The sequence below is a fragment of the Strix aluco genome, chromosome 3 (genome assembly GCF_031877795.1).
Source record: "Strix aluco isolate bStrAlu1 chromosome 3, bStrAlu1.hap1, whole genome shotgun sequence".
Lineage (NCBI taxonomy): Eukaryota > Metazoa > Chordata > Aves > Strigiformes > Strigidae > Strix > Strix aluco.
The window spans coordinates 67,526,106-67,545,563 of NC_133933.1; the positions used below are offsets into that span (position 1 = coordinate 67,526,106).

The window sequence follows — 19,458 nt, forward strand, 5'->3', positions numbered from 1 at the left end:
TTTGTAGAAAAGTAACACATGACACTTCTAAGAATTACTCTTGAGGTTCTTGTTGCTGTTGTCGGTGCTTTGCTCTAGCTGATGCTTCATGAAAGAGAGAAAACATGTTTGGGGGCTTTTATAAAGGTGCTCCATGATATTAAGAAAAGGTGGGGGTGGGGGGGAGGAGGAGGAAGGGCGGGAAGTGTGTATATATAATATAGTCCATTGTGTCTAGAAGCATATTTTACATTAAGTCATACATATATTCAAACACTGTCTTGAAAAAGTATTTCTTGTTAACTTTATTGGTTTTTTAATCAAAAATTTTTTTTTGATAGGCGAAATCTGCCTGGAGACAGACAGAAAGCTCTAGAAATTATGATTCCTCTGGTGGAACAGGAAGACCAAGTAGCTTCAGATATGTACTGCCTGGTTGGTCGAATTTACAAGGACATGTTTCTGGAATCTGGGTTCACAGATACAGAAAGCAGGGACAAAGGGACTTTCTGGTCAGTACTGTTTTCCTGGTCTATGTCCTTTTGTTAGCTTTGGGAAAATGTTCCTAAAACAAGAATATATTTCAACTGTTTTTCATTTCAAATACTTGGTATCCTTAAGGGATGATACACTGAATGTTCTAATATTAGTTCATTTGTTAAGAATGAGAGATTTATGTTGTTCACAGATACAGTTCCTCAGAGTTCTTGAAGTGCCTCAGAGACTTGGAAGTTTAGGTAGCTCTCATCAGTGTATTTCCCTCCTTCTTCCCAAGTGTAAAGTCTTCTGTTTGCTATATTATTCTTAGGAATCTGGGCCAGACAATAATCAGCTGTGAATCAATTGGCATATCTGCAATCTGGCAGATACTAGCTTTGCAGGCTTAAAGGTGCTGAGGCTTAACTCTGCACTAATGCTTAGGGTCTACCATTCTGTCTTTTTTTGGCTTCCATGCTCACAAGCAATATGACTGTTCTAAACTCATGCTGGCAAAAGTTTTATCACCCCATCATCACCATGTAGTATTATGTATATTACAGTGGACTACAGTACCATCGATAGTCAAAGAAGCACACAATAGGCTAGATAAATTCTTATCTTAATTCTAGAGGCAAGTATCATGTTCTTTATTGCTTTTGAAATGCACTAAAATGCTGTTACAGGGAATAGGTTAAAAAATGGAGGCACCGGACTCCATTGTAGATTTCTGTCAGAATGAGCTGCTTTTCTCCATTATGATTCTGATGAGGAAACAGACAATCTGTGTTTATGTATCCTGCACATCAGATACTAGTTCTGGTCTTATGCTCATCAGCTGCCTGTTGAATTAAATGCTTAGAATGGAAAGCTTTTTTCTCCCTTCATAATTTATCACTTGTTTTCAGTAAACTTCGTATTAGAATGGTCTTTGGTAAAAGATAAGATATCATTTTTTTTACCATTTATGGCATCAGAATACAAGTACAGTTTATGATTTCTGGTCATGCTTTACAGTTTTGCAATGCTTACTGGATTTTTTTAAGGGTGTTGAAATAACAGGAATGCAGCATATTGTTGTTGTCCCCCCTTCATAATTTTGGATTAAAGAAAAATTTTATTTCCTGTAAGGCAAAGCTCATAACAAACTTCCAAGATTCTGTTTAAAAAAAAAAATAAAAAATTGCTTATGTCATAAACTAATATAAAAAGAAAACTGTAGTCCTGTATACAAATACTAGGCATTATCACAGGCTAAACAGAATAAACAGAAATTACTTTTGCTATTGTACATCTTGCTTTTTCCTCACCCATAGTGCCTTATGAACAGATAAACTTTGAGATTTTCAAGCATGATTGAACTAAGAACCATTATATGTATAATAGTGGTAATTCCTTCTAAAATATTTCATGTAGTCATTTTGCCACACTTTTAATAGAAGCATCTTAGCAATCATGGTATTCATACATTTGATGAGGGGAAGTGATTGCAGTAAGGCATACTAGTTTGGGAAAGGACAGCAGGCTGGCAACTCCTGCAGCAGGGTAGGGTGCTGACCAGCCAGCCCCTAAATAATCCCCAAAGTCTCTGGCCAGTAGGACCCAATACAGACTTCTCTGTGTGCCTGCTGTGGTAGAGCAAGGGGATCTCTGTTGAGTCAAGCTGGAGTTTGGCCGGAAGCTGTGCCGGATGGATCTGTCTCTTTTTGCTTGTACTTTATGCTGGATATTGATTTGAATTCTAGTGTTAGTCATACAGCAGACTTGATGTGGCTGAAGGGTTGACTCATAATTCAGTGGAAGGCTCCTGGGAAGGAGCAGACCTACTCTAGTGCTACAGCAGGCCGCAATGGGGGGACGTGTGTGCAGGAACATGATAGTGTTACTTTATGTTAAGATAAAGGTTAGCTCAGTCTTGGAGAAATGAGGATGTAGGAGAGGTATAGTGAATTGCGTAAGATAATGAGAATTTGGCAGCCAGAACCAAAGCACTGGTTTTGCAAAACTAGTGATGTCAAGGTACTTTGGTCTATACCAAAAAAAACCAAACCCAAAATCAAACAAAAACCTCTGGCAGGCAGTATGCTTTCTTGACAATTAAAAAGCAGAAAAAAAAAGACATTTTTCATATAAATATGAGAGAAGAGATGAAATTAATTATTAACTGTCACTTTCTTGTTGCATACTGACAGTGGAAATCAGACTTACCAACGCTGTCAAGTCTATTCAAATCTTTTCACTGCTACCTCCCTAATTCAGTGTCTGTCCTGCAACATTTTCCCAAATGTCAGCTTTAATTTCTTTATGGCATTTATAATCAAATCAGCTAAGCCAGCCTCTACTTTATAGGCAGACTTTTAAACCTTACTGCCCTTATACAATACTGTGCAGGTTCCTCCAGTGATATTTGGGGCATGACAATGTACAGCAGTTACACCATTTGAATTTAAATCAGTTCAGTCAACAGATGGGACTTGTGAGTTGTTTGGGAAACCATGAATATTTTCATCTGTTCAAAATTAATTATTACAGGTTATTTTTTTTGTCTGTAAATTTTTGTTGTCTAGGCTATGTGGATATAAGGCAGGTTTAAGAACGTCAGTAAGGATCACACCAAGTATAAAATAATACTTTTGGTTGTAACAACTTAGGAGAGGTAAATAGAACTACAGAGGTCCAAGATAACTGATATTTCTTGGTGTGAGTAGCATGTAGAGATGGCTAGAACAATTAATTTCTACTGTGAGGAAGGGAGATTTGGGAGCAATTTCAAAAGAAGAGGCAGAACCCAGGAACAAAAATTCCCAGGATGTCCCTTCTGGTCTACTGAGGGTAGGTGGGGAGGTGCTGGCAGCAGGGGACTGCAGGGATGGCCTCTGACAAGAGACAAGGACCTGCCCTGTGTCAGACACAGCCAGTTCCAGCCAACTCCAATGGACTCATCACTGGCCAAAACTGGGTGCATCAGCAAAACTGATGGTGCCTCCGTGGTAACATATCTAAGACAGGTTTTCTGGGGGCTGTTTCACCAATGCTTCTGCATGCAGTAACTGTTTTGCAAACTTAAGCTCATTTCCGCCTCCTTTGCCTGTATGATTAACATTGTTTACAGCACAAATGTGCCCACCTGTTGATACACATGAGATTCTTATTTTATCTTTAAAATTTGAAGTTTGTATCTGTCTAAGAACAAGAGAAATTTTCATAGTCATGCCAGAAATTAGGCATTTTGGGACAAAACAAAAAAAGTGAAAGTACAGAGTCTCTTGTATTAGAACAAAAATACTTATTTTCAAGGTTTTTTCTTCTTCTGTCAATTTTTCCTCTTTCCTTCTCCTGATATTGCAGGAATTCCTGAGGATTACAGCATGAAAGATCTCTAGGGCAAAAAAGGGAGTCCGGTTCCCAACATCGCTATATCTCCAAACAGATTACACCAGCCTGCGGGTCTCTTCTTGCTATATATGCTTAGAATCAATGAGAGCGTCATCCTATTTGGTTGACGGGTTTTTATTCGGTTTGGGTTTTTTTGTTGTGGGGTTTTTGGTTTTTTTTAAATGAGGGAAAATGTTTTGTATGTACTTTCTTCCTTGTTTTGTTGTAACTCGCAGTACAAGAGGGGAAGGCAGATGATGAATGAAAAGAATCGAGTCTTTTCTGCTTATCTTTTTTTTTGTCTTAGAGGACTATTGTCTAGTGGTTAAGGTAGGCAACTGGAGTATAAGAAATATATGTAGCAGATTGAAGAGAAGCCTGTCTTGCAGTTTTGGAAAGCAGAGCTTATGTTAAAGGATGCGAAGTCCTGAATGGTTAGAGCAGGAAAAACAACAAACAAAATATAATAAAAACCAGCCATATTTTTGGCCTGCTAGGATCAAAACACCTTAGCTCTGCTTACATGTCAAAGTGTGGTCTGGAAGCCAAATCCTTAGTGTTTGCATAGATTATTTGTCTTTCCTTCCCTATGTATTAATCTCACAACCTCCTTAATTTTTTATATAATCCATTTGTTTGTCTGGATTTTTCCCATCCTTTTGAAAGTATTTTTAAACTCCATTACTGTAGCAGAGTTGTGTTAACTGAATCTCTTGTGCTCCTTAACTCACATATGATAGTCCTGTTTACCTCCTCCTTACAGAGGTGTATGTGTATATATGTATCTATATATATATGCAACCAAACATGTTCTTATTCTGTAGAACAAATTTAAAGCACTGTAGATCTGCTGTCGCTGTTGTCACCACAACTTGCATTGCCAGCTTGAGGATAGTGAGTGCTGTGTTTGTGTGAAGCCCCTTGACTTCATTCAAAACAAGATTTAGGCTAGGTGAATACCACTGCTTTTCCTCTTGCTCGCTTGCTTCCTCTTGAGGAGAATAAAATCTGGTATAATCCTTTTTCATGTGAATAGATTCATAAGGACAAGACACCCAGTAAAGAATAAAATTTGGAGTAGGTGAAATTGTAGCTAAATGCAAAGTATGTTCTTATATCACTTGCTTTTGTGGTTACGCATTTTGATATGCTTGTACGTCACTGTAGCAGATCCACAATAGAATCTAAGGTTTCAAGTCAGTGAAAATTCATATATTTAAGAGTTAATGAGTTTATTAATAAATATGACTCTGAAATAGGTCTCTTACAAGCTGAAAGTGTTTTCTTTAATCTCAAACAGAATTGGAAATCTAGTAAGATGCTATAACTTCACTGGGATGGATGAGTAGGGTCTGTGCTTGTGTGAGGGGAAAGGAAATGGGAGGAGGATGTACAAATAACGGACTCCTAAAAATAACCACAAAGCATGTGGGGAAAACAGTAAAATATTTTTGCTTCCATGGATTCTTGCTGTATAAACAGAAGATAAGCACTTAAAGTACCTAAAAGCATAATTATGTCCCTATTAGATTGCATTATTTAGAAAGTAAACTTGTATGTTTGTTTCTTCTAGGTTCAAGAAGGCGTTTGAGTCAGAGCCAACGTTACAGTCAGGAATTAATTATGCAGTACTCCTTCTGGCAGCTGGACATTGCTTTGATACGTCTTTTGAGCTGCGGAAAGTTGGTAATTATAGCTTGCAAACTCTCAGTGAAATCGCATTCTAGTGAAAGTATGACACCACCCATTATAGGGGAAAAATCTGATGGTTGTATATGAATGCTTTGATAGTGCGCATGTGAGTGTGCATTTAAGTTGGTCTCCCCCATCTGATTGCGGGTGAGCACTGTCAATGAAGATCTGGTTCCAGTTTCAGGGTCTTAACTGGTTACAAGAGCTTAGTGAAAACTGACAGCTCTTCTTCACAATGGCATCATTTGTGTGAAACAGGAACACCTTAAGGGGGAATCCAGTTCCAGCTAGCATTCTTTAAAAAAAAAAACCCATCCCTGTAGAACTGTAGGGATTATGGACAAAAAGTCCATCATAAGAGTGAGGGAAATGCATTTGACTTGAGCTTGGGATGGGCTGAGAGAAGAATGTTTCTCTTCTGATGTTTTCTTTGAGGTTTCCTGAATGTGTCTGTATTCATAGAATCACAGAGTGATTTGGGTTGGAAAGGACCTTTTTAAGATCATCTGGTCCAACTCCCCTGCTGTGGCCAGGGACATCTTTCACTAGATCAGGTTGCTCAGCCTGACCTTGAACACTTCCAATGATGGGGCATTCACAACTTCCTTGGGCAACCTGGTCCAATGTCTCACCACCCTTGTAAAAATTTCTTGCTTAAGAAGGAAGAATTAAGGTGACCATTTTGTTTGTGATTTTGCAGGATTTGAGGAGAGTGCAAAGTCAAGATTAGTCAGTAATACTTTCAGGGAAGATATGGGAGAAAGCACTGAATGTTACAATATGTAGTAATGTATCCTTTGCAACTGGCAATCTTCTCCATTAATTTGTATAGTTCTTGGCATATTGTAAAGTCTTTTTTATCCTTCTGTCTCCTGAAAGGTTGTCAAGTGAGAAAGATACATTCTGTGGAGTGAAGAACATTGTTTCTGTAATCAGCTGCTGCTCTGGTTTAGAAGTTAGGTGTGCACTGTATGTCTGGAAGTAATTTTCTAGATATATAGGGTTTTTTTGTGTGAAGGTCTGAGTGAGATGGTTACATTCACATAGATAATGGAAGTGAAATTGAAATTCTCTGTTGTGAATGAAGGTATTCATTTGGATGTGATAGGCTGCATAGAGTTGCCCCAACTACTCTTTGCCCTTCTGTGAGTAGGTGAGATTTTCCTTTTTGGGTCGAATAGAATACTTCCATCTCCTACACTGATTCTTGTGCCAGCGTAGGAGGTAAAAATACATATTTTTCTTTCTACACAGCATTTGCAAATAATTCACTCAGCTGGACTAATTTTAAATTAGTTTAGCAAAGCTGGGCTATATTTATTGTGTAGTTTAATTTGAATCTTTCCATTTTGAAGAAACATCTCAGCTGCACACAGGCTACAGCCGACTAAATTTGGACACATTAATTGTACTGATGAAATCTGGGTGTTATTTGTAGGGATCAGATGTTTGTTATCATATTCTTGTGAGTTCTTCCAGTGTTGTTTTCCCTATTGTTTGTATGGAGAATATTATAGAAAATAAGGTTCCTTATTACTTAAGCTTCCATCCACAGCTGATGAATGATTTAGAGGAGAAATATTTGGTAGCTGTTTGGTGGAAGGATTGGGGTTTTTTTTAAGCTGTTGGTGTGCCCCTCTCATGGAAACATTTACTTGGTGTCTGCTGAAAACCCTTGATATAGCAACTCCTCCTGTTATTCACTAGTGTCTATCTTTCTTATTTTGTTATGGGAAATCCTGTCAAAATGCTTTAACCCTCAGACTGACTTAGCTGTTTTGAAACAAGCTTTCAAATACCTATATAATGTAGACCCTATATGTGTCATTGGTCATTGATTTCTTGTTGATAAGACTGTGGTCACTGTTCATAGAATCACAGAATCAGAATACACCAGATTGAAGTGACCTCACAGTCCCACGTTTCTTAGCAAGAGCACCGTCTAGACAAGATGGTCCAGCACCCTGTCCAGCCAAATCTTCAATGTGCCCAATGTTGGGGAATCCACCACTTCCCTGGGGAGATTATTCCAGTGGCTGATTGTTCTCATTGTGAAAAATTTTCCTCTTGTGTCCAGTTGGAGCATCCCCAGAAATAACCTGTACCCATGATCTCTCATTTTTTCCATGTGACTCCTTGTAAAAAGGGAGTCTCCAGAGTCTCCATCTTCTTTGTAGACAGCCTTTAAATACTGGAACAGAGTGATAACCCTAAGCCTTCTTTTCTCAAGGATGAACAAACCCAGTTGTCTCAGCCTTTCCTCATATGGCAGGTTTCCAGTCCTTTGATCATCTTTGTGGCCCTTCTCTGGACCCTCTCCAGCCTGTCCACATCTTTTTTGTACAGTGAGTACCAAAACTGAACACAGTATTTCAGGTGTGGCCTGACAGGTGCTGAGTAGTGCGATAATGACTTCTTCATCTCTGCTGGTGATGCCCTTGTTGATACAACCCAGTATCCTGTTGGCTTTCTTTGCTGCAGCAGCACACTGTTCATGTTGAGCTTGTTGTCCACCAGGACCTTCTAGTCCCTTTCCACAGAGCTGCTTCCCAGCCAGGTAGATCCCAGCCTGTGCTGTACTCCTGGATTATGTTTTCTCAGGTGCAAGACCTTATATTTGTTTTAAACAAGAACAAGCAAAACCACGGAGGTTGTGTGGGAAAATGTTTTGATTTTTTTTCCTGTCCTAAGAATCTCTTACATATGTGTCATTCTTTTGATGTCACCTCTTGTTTAAATCTGTGTGTACAATACCATTTGTTAGCAGTAGTTAAATTTATCTGGCAGTGCTTTCAGTTTGGTGTCCACCCGCAGCATTATCTGTAGCACATAGAGATTAGAGAAAGTCTGTCTTCTGGTGGGAGATGAGGAGAGGAGCAAGAGCAAGCTGGTTGAAGTTCAGTCCAGGTTATATGGAAATTATATTGGTAGGTTGGGAAAGGCTAAGGAAGGATATGGTACCTAACAGCACCTCAGAGGATGCATGAGGCTGTAATTAGGAGATGCATATCTGATTACATTGGCAATAATGTAGTAACTCCAGTAAAACTAAGAATAAATCCAGTATCTAAGAGAATTTTTACCAATCTGTATCAGATCAGAAAATCTGCCTTCTAAAAGTTCTACCTCTATTTGTCAGATAACAGTACACAACTAAATGATCATATGAAGCATTAATGAAAATCTTCCATTTTCTGAATAGTATCACTTTCTTAACTGTACAAAATTACAGTACTTTGAGACCAAACCAGAAATGGCAGTGCTTTGCATTGACAGTAATGATCTCTGCAGGCTGTGCAACTTTGACCCACAAAGGATCCTGTAATATGAATTGTTCTGTCAATATTTGAGCAAGGAAAGCAGTTTATTTATAAAGCCTTCATAGTGATATTTAACTGGCAATATCTACTTCTGTATATTATTTTCTTCACAAGCTGTGGGTATATCCTTGATGTTATAAAAACAATGGCTTTTCTGGCATTAATGGTTCCTCTATTTTGGCTCATTTTTAAGGCAAAATATTTTTGATAAAATATACTGGAATTCAGCTGATGGTTTTTTTTTCCTCCCCTTGTGAATGCCAAATTTATCATGGAAGGAGAGAATGTCTTGACTGCCTGGATTTTCTTATACTCTGAAAAAACTTTTAAAGATGGTAAAATCAAAATAAACTAGAGAAGAGAAATTGTACAAGGAGACCACAAACTCAGGAGTGAAATTCATGAAGGTGTTCACTTTGCATGTTTCCACAGAAAGATATTTTGTTCCCCCACCTGCAAAAAAAGACCAAACCCACTGGAAAACAAAACAAACCAAAACCAAACCCACCTCTATAAATGAGAGTTACAGTCTTTTGAACCTATTGCTAGTGTCTCCACACTGCAGCTGCATTTTTCCAGCTTGCCTTTCAGGGATAAGTAAGTTTGTAGATGAGCTTTGTAGAGGAAGGTCAGCAGGGTAGTGAGTTTTAGCATTGAGTACCACATCTTTCTCAGAAGAATTTGATGAGAGGCTGATGTCTTCTCTGAGGTAATAGGATCCACTTCACAGAGTACTTGGGTAAAACTTCCAGTTCATTCAGGCTACATAATGGTAATGATTCCCAAACTTGGTGTCCTCAGATAACATTGCTGCTACACAGCCATCCTTTCTCTCACCATCTTTCTATAGCTCTGCCTTATTCCTGGAGCTGGGACTCAAAATCCTTGCTATCACCAGTCTTACCCTTCTAACAAACACTTCTCCCTGCCACACCACTAATCCCAGTCACTCCCCATGTGAGTTGTACTTTTCAGCAAAACAACACACTCCATTTGTACCTTGCTTTGGCTCTGTTTCCTCATCCAAAGTGCTGGAGGATTGTGATGGGTGGGTTCCTGCAGGCACAGTGAAGCGTGGTGGAGCATGTAAGACTGTGAACCAGAGACCAGTGCTGCTGCTCGCTGTGACAAATAGCTTGTGATAGCTTGTCAGTGGTCACTGCAACTGTGCGTGCCATTGCCCAGTACTCAGTGAAGGCCCACTGCACAGCTAAACTGTTCCCTTTCCCCTTCCTCCCAGCAAAGGTATACCCATCTGAAATGATTACTGTATCCCTGTGATACCAATTTTTTATTTCCCTTGTGACAAGATCACATTCAAAGCCTGTGGAAGTTAGTAGGTGTCTATCTGCTCTTGTATGTTGCTGTCATGTACATGCAAATGTTTTAGACATTCAATCACAGAATTGTCTAGGTTGGAAAAGACCTTGAAGATCATCCAGTCCAACCATCAACCCAACATTAACAGTTCCCAACTACACCATATCCCTCAGCACTATGTCGACCCTACTCTTGAACACCTCCAGGGGTGGGGACTCCACCACCTCCCTGGGCAGCCAATTCCAACACCTAACAACCCGTTCTGTAAAGAAATGCTTCCTAATATCCAGTCTAAACCTTCCCTGGCTCAACTTGAGGCCATTACCTCTTGTCCTATCGCTTATTACTTGGTTAAAGAGGCTCATCCCCAGCTCTCTGCAACCTCCTTTCAGATAGCTGTAGAGGGCAATGAGGCCTCCCCTCAGCCTCCTCTTCTCCAGACTAAACAACCCCAGTTCCCTCAGCCGCTCCTCGTACGACATGTGCTCCAGACCCTTCACCAGCTTCGTTGCCCTTCTCTGGACATGCTTGAGTAATTCAATGTCCTTTTTGTAGTGAGGGGCCCAAAACTGAACACAGGAATCGAGGTGCAGCCTCACCAGTGCCGAGTACAGGGGTAAGATCACTTCCCTGTCCCTGCTGGCCACGCTATTTCTGATACAAGTCAGGATGCCATTGGCCTTCTTGGCCACCTGGGCACACTGCTGGCTCATGTTCAGCCGGCTGTCAGTCAAGACCCCCAGGTCCCTCTCTGACTGGCAGCTCTCCAGCCACTCCTCCCCAAGCCTGTAGCGCTGCTGGGGGTTGTTGTGGCCCAAGTGCAGCACCCGGCATTTGGCCTTATTGAAACTCCTACAGTTGGCCTTAGCCCATCGCTCCAGCCTGTCCAGATCTCTCTGAAGAGCCTCCCTACCCTCGAGCAGATCAACACTCCCACCCAACTTGGTGTCATCTGCAAACTTACTGAGGGTGCACTCGATCCCCTTGTCTAGATCACCAATAAAGATGTTAAACAGGAGTGGCCCCAAAACCGAGCCCTGGGGGACACCACTCGTGACCGGCCGCCAACTGGATTTAACTCCATTCACCACAACTCTTTGGGCCCGGCCATCCAGCCAGTTTTTTACCCAGCAAAGCATGTGCCCATCCAAGCTGCAAGCAGCCAGTTTTGCCAGGAGAATGCTGTGGGAAACAGTGTCAAAGGCCTTACTAAAGTCAAGGTAGACAACATCCACAGCCTTTCCCTCATCCAATAAGCAGGTCGCCCTGTCGTAGAAGGAGATCAGGTTTCTCAAGCAGGACCTGCCTTTCATAAACCCATGCTGACTGGGCCTGATATCTGGTTGTCCCACATGTGCTGTGTCATGGTACTCTGGATGAGCTGCTCCATCAGCTTCCCGGGCACCGAATTCAAGCTGACAGGCCTGTAATTTCCCGGATCATCCTTCCAACCCTTCTTATAGATGGGCGTCACATTGGCCAATTTCCAATCTGTTGGGACCTCCCCGGTCAGCCAGGACTGCTGGTTAATGATGGAAAGCAGCTTGGCGAGCACCCCAGCCAGCTCCTTCAGCACCCTCGGGTGTATCCCATCTGGTCCCATAGACTTGTGTATGTCTATGTGATGCAGTAGGTCACTGACTATCTCCTCCTGGATTGCGGGGGTGTCATTCTCCCAGTCTCTGTCTTCTGGCTGAGGAGGCTGGATTCCCTCAATACAACTAGTTCTGTTATTAAAGACTGAGGCAAAGAAGGCATTAAGCACCTCAGCCTTTTCCTCATCGCTTGTTGCCATGTTTCCTCCTGGGTCTAGCAGGGGATGGAGGCTCTCCCTGGTCTTTGTTTTGCTGCTGACATACTTATAGAAACATTTCTTGTTGTCCTTGATTGCTGAAGCCAGATTAATTTCCAGCTGGCCTTTAGACCTCCTGATTTCTGCCCTGCATAGCCTCACAGCATCTTTGTAATCATTGTGAGTGGCTAGCCCCTTCTTCCAAAAGCAGCAAACTCTCCTTTTCTTCCTGAGTTGCAGCCAAAGTTCCCTGTTTAGCCAGGGTGGTCTTCTCTGTTGCTGGCTTCTCTTACAGCACCTGGGGACTGCCTGCTCCTGAGCCATTAAGACTTCCTTCTTAAAGAGTGCCTAGCCTTCTTGGACCCCTGTACCCTTCAGGACCATCTCCCAAGGTATCCTTTCAAGCAGGTGCCCAAACAAGACAAAGTCAGCCCTTTTGAAGTCCAGGATATCAGTTCTGGTTCCCCCTCTCCTGGCCTCTCTAAGAATAGAGAACTCTAGGGCACAGTGATCATGAAATAATAGTCGGCCTCCAGCTGCCACATCATCCACCAGTCCTGCTCTGTTCACAAAGAGGAGGTCCAGCAGGGGACCTTCTCTGCTTGGTTCTCTCATCAGCTGTGTCAGGAAGTTGTCTGCCCATATTCCAGGAATCTCCGGGACTGGTCCCACTCTGCTGTGTTGTATTTCCAGCAGATGTCTGGGAAGTTAAAGTCTCCCACAAGAACAAGGGCAAGCGATTGTGAGATTTCTCCTAAGTGCCTATAGAATATTTCATTCACCTCTCTGTCCTGGTTGGGTGGCCTATAGTAGACTCCTACTACAACATCTGCCCTGTTGGCCTTCCCCCTGATTCTAACGCAAAGACACTCCACCCTGTCTTCACTACACTTGTACTCAAAGCAAGCATAACAGTCCCGAACATAGAGCGCCACCCCACTGCCTCTCCTTCCTTGTCTATCCCTCCTAAAAAGCTTGTAGCCATCAACAGGTGCACTCCAGTCATGGGAGACATCCCATTATGTTTCTGTAATAGCCACTACATCATAATTTTCCTGTTTCATAATGGCTTCAAGCTCCTTTTGTTTGTTACCCATGCTGTGTGCATTGGTATACATGCACTTCAGATGGGCTGATGTTTTGCCCCCTTCCCCCTTCAAATCTAGTTTAAAGCTCAATGAGCCCTTCAGCCTTTGAGGATATTGCTGAGTAGTGTTACTCTAGGGTCCTGTGTGGTGTGGGTAGTGTATAGGTATTGGTTTCTAGAACCCAACTGAAGTTGAACACATTTAACACAAATTCCCCCTTCCTATCCTACACCAGCAAGTTTATGTTTACATCCATAAGTGATCTCTTGACAGTGTGCATGTATACAGCACCCTGACTTAAAGCCTTGAGAGCTGATATGCATAGAGGTGGTCACTGCTGTGTGTTGTGGAAGTTGGTGGAAGCGATGTACATTGCATCATGTCTCGGGTAGATTGGAGGTATTTTGTCATATCTATTACATTCTTTTCTCTTCAGGAACAACTAAACAAACTGCTTTCCCAAGAAGTGAACAAATAATGTTTTTATGTGATTTAAGTATTATTTTGTTCTGTATGTTACTTAAGCATGACAATTTCTTGGTAGCAAGAGAGCACAAAGTGTGAAATAAAGATGTGAAATAAGCTATAGACCACTGGGATACAGTTTCACGTTTTAAAAACATTTATTGTCTGATGTTGGTAACAAAAATGTGAACCACGTGAGCAAACAAGATGAATTGAGTAGACTGAAATGTAGCTAATTTAATGATATCCATTTTGATAAGATTTATTGTTGCTTCCGGCATGAAGTTTAGTCTGGTAGCTACTTAAGGAAGGTTAAGGAAAAGATCAACAGTTGAATTGAAATTTCTTGTGAATACTCAGCCTTAATATCAAGGACAATGGAAGGTGATGTGGGAGGGAAATTGTCCTAGTGGACTAGTGTGAGAAAAGTGAATAAAAGGCTATGGTGGTGAAGAGACTTGTCTTATAAGCTGCAATTTGTTTTATTTGTGGGGAATGGTGTAGCATATCTCATGTTAGCTATGAAAATGTAGCAGCTAATATGAACTAAAAGTCATCCTGAACGGCACAGGGAAACTTGTAGTTCTCAGAAAACCTAGCAAGTCAAAATAAAACCTGAGGCTCTCCATCGTCTTGAGTCTGAGGAACTTATGAATATTAATAGATGTCTTTCATTGGGGTAGGACTTGCGGCATTTTAAAGAACATCACTGCTGGAAGAAGCCCAGTGGATCATCTGTTCCTTCTGCATGGGACCTTGTCTATAAAGGTAAGTTTGGGGCTTGGGGCTTGTAAGTCAAAAAAAACAAAGCAGAAAAAAACATAATAGGTGCCTAATTCAGCATCTGTTAAGTTTTTACAGCTATGTTGTGTAGCCTAAGGCCCCAATTTACCTTTACAGATGAGGTCCATGCAAGAACATAGGTAATCTGGCTGTGGCCTTGTCCCGACAGTGATGTCTTAAAGTTCCTTTCTCGAGAAGCCTTTAGGAAGAGGGGGAGGGGAAAAAAATCTGCTACCATTTAAGGTGTTTGAAAGGTATATAACATTAACTGGTGAGTATGATTTCATCTTACTTCATTGAAATGGAGAGGCTACAGTAACTTAAGGAATTAATAGATTTCGAATTAGGGAAAGGCTTACTTTAAAACTGCATTAATATACATTCCTGTGACCTATTATTCTTTTTACTACAGGAGTAAAGATCAGCAGCCTGCTTGGTAAAAAGGGGAGCTTGGAGAAACTGCAGAGCTATTGGGAAGTGGGATCTTTCTTGGGGGCCAGTATGTTGGCTAATGACCATATAAGAGTGATCCAAGCTTCAGAAAAGCTGTTTAAGCTAAAAGCACCTGCATGGTAAGATGATAAATGAGATCATGTACATTACTAAGTGTTAAAACATTGGACTCCTTCAGCTTTCACGTTAGGCGTTGTATTTAGCTGACTGGAGATTGGTTTTGGTTTTTTAACAGGTTTTGCTGTCTATGTATTGTTTCACTGCACTTATACCCAGGCAAGGGACTCTCTTCCCCTTTTGCCCTTATTCGGGAATAGATTTGATATGGGTCTTTAATTTGATGTCTGAGAAGGGCAGATTCACCATTGGCTCCAAGCTCTTCTGAGGGCAAGGCGGAAAGGAGGAGTTGCTTGTATGCATCGTACTTCAGTGGTTACATTGCTGAAGAGAAGTGGTAGTAGTTTGTGGCTGTAGTCATAACTGCCTGAAAGTTTTTGGGAAGGAAGACAGCTTGGTTAGAGAGGCGTGGGTGTTCCTTGGAGTGTTGTGATGGTTATTGCACATACCAGCTGTTTTAGGAACTTGAACATGGATGAGCTGTATGGTGCAAGCTGCATCTCATATGATTGAGAAGAATGCAGATTAAAGTCCAGTTAACAGAAAGGTTACAAATCTAGGGTTAAACCCTGTAAACTCAATATTTGTTATGCAAAGGCCAAGAGATGTGTGCTCTGACAGCAGGTTGCCGGCACCTATTCTGCTTCGGGTATAGGTAGCCAGCAAGGACCAGTCACCTGCTCATCAGGGTCTGGGATCCTGTTGGCTGGGGAGAGCCAAGACTCCTTTCTGACTAAAAAAGTTGTCATTCTGCCAATTGAAAGAGTGTGTATGTCACAGCCTATGTATTTTTGTCGTCTTATAAAGGCTAGAAAGTGTCTCCAAAAGCTGATCAGATGGGAATGCATGCTAAGATATGTAATGTGTGCTAAGATATGGAAATGCTAAACTTCTACGTCGATGTAATGTAGGAAACTGTCAAAATTAAGAACTGTAATTTTTTTACCAAATATTTTATAAATGCTGTTTACAGTGTATTATCTGCAAGGTTTTCCATTTTTATTATGTGCATATTTTACTGAGAATCGGGGTAGCACTGTCTGGAAGTCTCCTGGTAGAGTTTTCTGGGGTTTATGAATGCCTGGTTGTCAGGATTTTATGTACCACTGCCTTAGGGGTTTAAGTGTGTGGATTAAACTCTGAAAATACAGCACACATTTGTGCTTCAAGAAGGATTTCTCCTGTGAGCAATTACTTCCCAGTCTGTTGCCTGCTGTTCAGCAGAGCCCACTTGATGCAAGGGGGAGTAGATGCAGTACCTTAAGCCGGATATCCCCACGGCCTAAGAAGGATGATTGGAAAATGTGCAGCTGTGGAACTGTTCCCAAAAGGCCCTCTAAGTTTATGTACCTTCTTGTCATAAGCATGGAGACAGAGTTTCCATGAATAGTCTAATTGTGATAAGGTGATAGCTGTGATAAATCCTCGTTAAGCATGTATATCTCATTTCTGTAGTATTCATAAAATTTGCATAAGACTATGTTTACAACTTTGCTTCCTCTTGGCGTTTTTGAAAAAATGTTATGAGGTGTCCTGTAAATCAGACCCAGAAAATAAAACAGCAGAGGGAGGGATGAGCTGCATTTAGGGGAGCTATTCAGCACTGCTGTTGTCCTTCCTTAGCAATGCCAAAAGGCTGCTTAGTGTAGCTCTTGTTGTCTTTACAGGATAATCAGTTCCAGAAATGTCATGTTTTAGAAATCTCTGTTAAACAACTGCCAATGCAGATACAATGCAGAGAACAGAACAGTGTAGAGAGTTAAACTAGTGGACTTTTCACCTGAGTTTTTATTTGAGGTTGGTCACTACTCAAACAAGTTTGACATGGGTTCAGTTTGGTCCATAGGTAGAGGATTTAGCTATTTCATGAAGCTTTCATGGCTTAGGATAGGAGACAGTATATGGGATCAGGAACAAATTCAGGAAGGAGTGTCCCAGAACTCATTTATATTTCAGGTTACTAATATAGCAGCTCCATTTCCAGTTCTAAATGGGGAATTGCTACTGTTAAAAGCAATCCTAGAGAACCAAAGTCTTCCTGGTTACCTTGGTGCTGCAATGGTGAATGCTTCAGTTGTGATTAAAGGTAGAGACATTATTATTTACAAACTGTATTAAGTTTACTATTTATGTATGCTTGGATGAACACAGGTACCTGAAGTCTATTGTAGAGACTATTTTGATATATCAACATTTTAAGAAACTGACACCAGAACAACATACAGCCAAACAGGAACTTGTGGACTTCTGGATGGACTTCCTTGTTGAAGCCACAAAGACAGATGTGTCTGTAGTTCGATTTCCAGTAAGTAGTTGTTTTGTTGGTGGTGGGGTTTTTTTTAATAAATTGTGACATGAAGGAAACGGACACAAAACACTGCTTGTTTTTCAGTTGCCAGACAATAAACGGCTTGTCCAGAAGAAATGTATTTGGCCTGCACACTAGATTGGTTTTAATTGATTGCACGTGGCTACAGTGGGATTGCACAGCATGTTCCATATGAAAGTAATGAGGAAAAAAGTCAAGATAGAACTTTGCTATTTAGTGTTTGCTACCAATGGGTACTCTTCTAAAGCAAGCCTTTGCAGTGTATTCCAGGTTATACTGTATTAACAGTATTATGTTTTGAAGAAAAGATACTTAATTTCAATCTCTTTGTAGCTCAGCAGGCTTTGCATACACTACTGCCAATTAAGTCTGTGCTCTGCTAGAGGTTAAAAATCAGCCCAAGCAGTCAGAGATCTATTGTTCTGGCTACTAGACAATGTATTTCAAGTATATAAGTATATATATACTTTCCTGATTTCTTCTACAAACATTTAGCCAAAAATGTTTATTGGATATGTTGGTGTTGTACAATGTCCTGAAAGTACACTGTAAAAAGGTCTTTGTTCCCTGTACATATTAACTGTATATGTATGGGAAATAATGTCTTGGGTATTCTTTTTAGCTAAACATTAGCAAATACAGCATTTTGTTTTACATAGCAGTTGCTATTGCCTCCCGGATACTTGAAGTGCGTACTGGTTGTTTTGTACCGTTCTTTTGGCTTCTGTGTGTAGATGGAATAATAAACCATAAGGAAGACTCTAGTGTTGAACAGCAACAGCTTGAGGCAGTAAAGTGAAAGCAACATGAGACTCTCTAGGGAATCTGGTTCTCCTTCTCTGAGGAGAATGGGCGTAAAGCTTTGCAGAGAAACAGAAAATGTTTTGAATCCTCTGTTTTTTGTAAAAGACAAGGCCATGTTCTTTTTAAATTTTTGTTGATGAAATGATGCAGTTAGATACTTAAAATAGGCTCTGACTTACAAAACTGTCCAAGTCAAATGTTTTGGATTTTTATTAAGAGGCAAACTGAAACTCATCATTGCGATAGCATGAGCCAAAAGATAAACTCAGTGACCACATATTTTGATTGTGTTGTATAGGAAACTATTCTGGTGTTGCAGACAGACAGACAGACATATGTGATCTCTCATAATACAGAAATCCTATCTGTGCCCGTTGGGAAAGAAAATCACATCATTCAACAAGTCAGCAAAATGAGTCCCTTCTCCCAGATTCTTGCAAATCATTTATTCTAAAAAGTTTTTTGTAGATTTCCTTATTGTGAACTGTTCTCGGAGTTTGAACTGAAGGGCATCACTGTCCATCAGTACTACCTTAGCTGTCAGTTACTTTCTCATCTGGTAGCATCAGTGTTGTCATCCTCTTTTTGGCCTTTAGAGGAAGAAATGACACAGCATGTGGGTAACTTGCTATAGGCTAAAGACCCCAATTGTGAAGTAGTCTAAACCAAATTTTAGAAATTATAAGTGTCTGGAGATGCCAAGTGACACATTTGAAATACCACTTGTCATCATTTACAGAGTTAGATGCTTAGGTACTTTTCAAAAATTTGGCCTTGCACTTCATCCAGTGTGCCTGTGTGCTTATTGACTCTGTAGGAGGTGACATGGCTTAGATTTGCCTCTAAGCCATGTCTCTTTCCAAAACTTACTGCTTAGGTATTTATGTTTAGGGTTTTTTTTAAATAAATGTAGACCAAGTTGCCCTAGTCAGTCATTATTTCCTAAAGCAATTCTTTGAACTCCGAAAGTTTTGAAATGAGAAATTCTGTATCTTGGATATTTTGAAGATGATGTTTGATTGGAGCTTTTGTGGGAGAGGGAAGGACAGAAGAAAGGAAGGAGGTTATCGCTTTGTTGACTGTCTTCAACTTGGTCCTATTTTATAAATGTCTTTCAGCTAAATGCTGAGGGCTAGAAATCTTCCTATGCATGCCGTAGTGGAGGAGGTAGCTTTTTCTTGAATTAATAACAATACTTTACCTTCTGAAGAATGAGAATACCTTCAACACAAGCAACATAGATTTGGTGTGTTAGACATAAGATTTTAACCACTGAAAGTGTGAAATAAATAAATAGTTTTAATGAGAAGCCATGCTTCTTCAAATAGCCAAACTTTGACCTTTTCTTTTAAAGCATGCTGGAAGCTTTAAAGATCTGGAAGTAATTCTGGCAGAACATTATTAAAGTGGTGGAGTGGCAGCCTTCATCTACTAAGTGGTTATGTTAGACTAAATTTTGCTGCA

The 19,458-nt window shown here is 40.6% G+C and overlaps 1 protein-coding gene across 2 annotated transcripts in view; it reads left to right on the forward strand.

The window, feature by feature from the left end:
- MAP3K5 (mitogen-activated protein kinase kinase kinase 5) overlaps positions 1-19,458 on the forward strand; it is a 109,673-nt gene that overhangs the window by 49,114 nt on the left and 41,101 nt on the right. For both annotated transcript variants that reach the window (XM_074818989.1, XM_074818990.1), the window contains 4 exons: positions 321-491; positions 5,405-5,517; positions 14,704-14,863; positions 17,013-17,166. In XM_074818989.1, the coding sequence (XP_074675090.1) occupies positions 321-491; positions 5,405-5,517; positions 14,704-14,863; positions 17,013-17,166 (598 nt within the window). The remainder of the gene's footprint in view (positions 1-320; positions 492-5,404; positions 5,518-14,703; positions 14,864-17,012; positions 17,167-19,458) is intronic.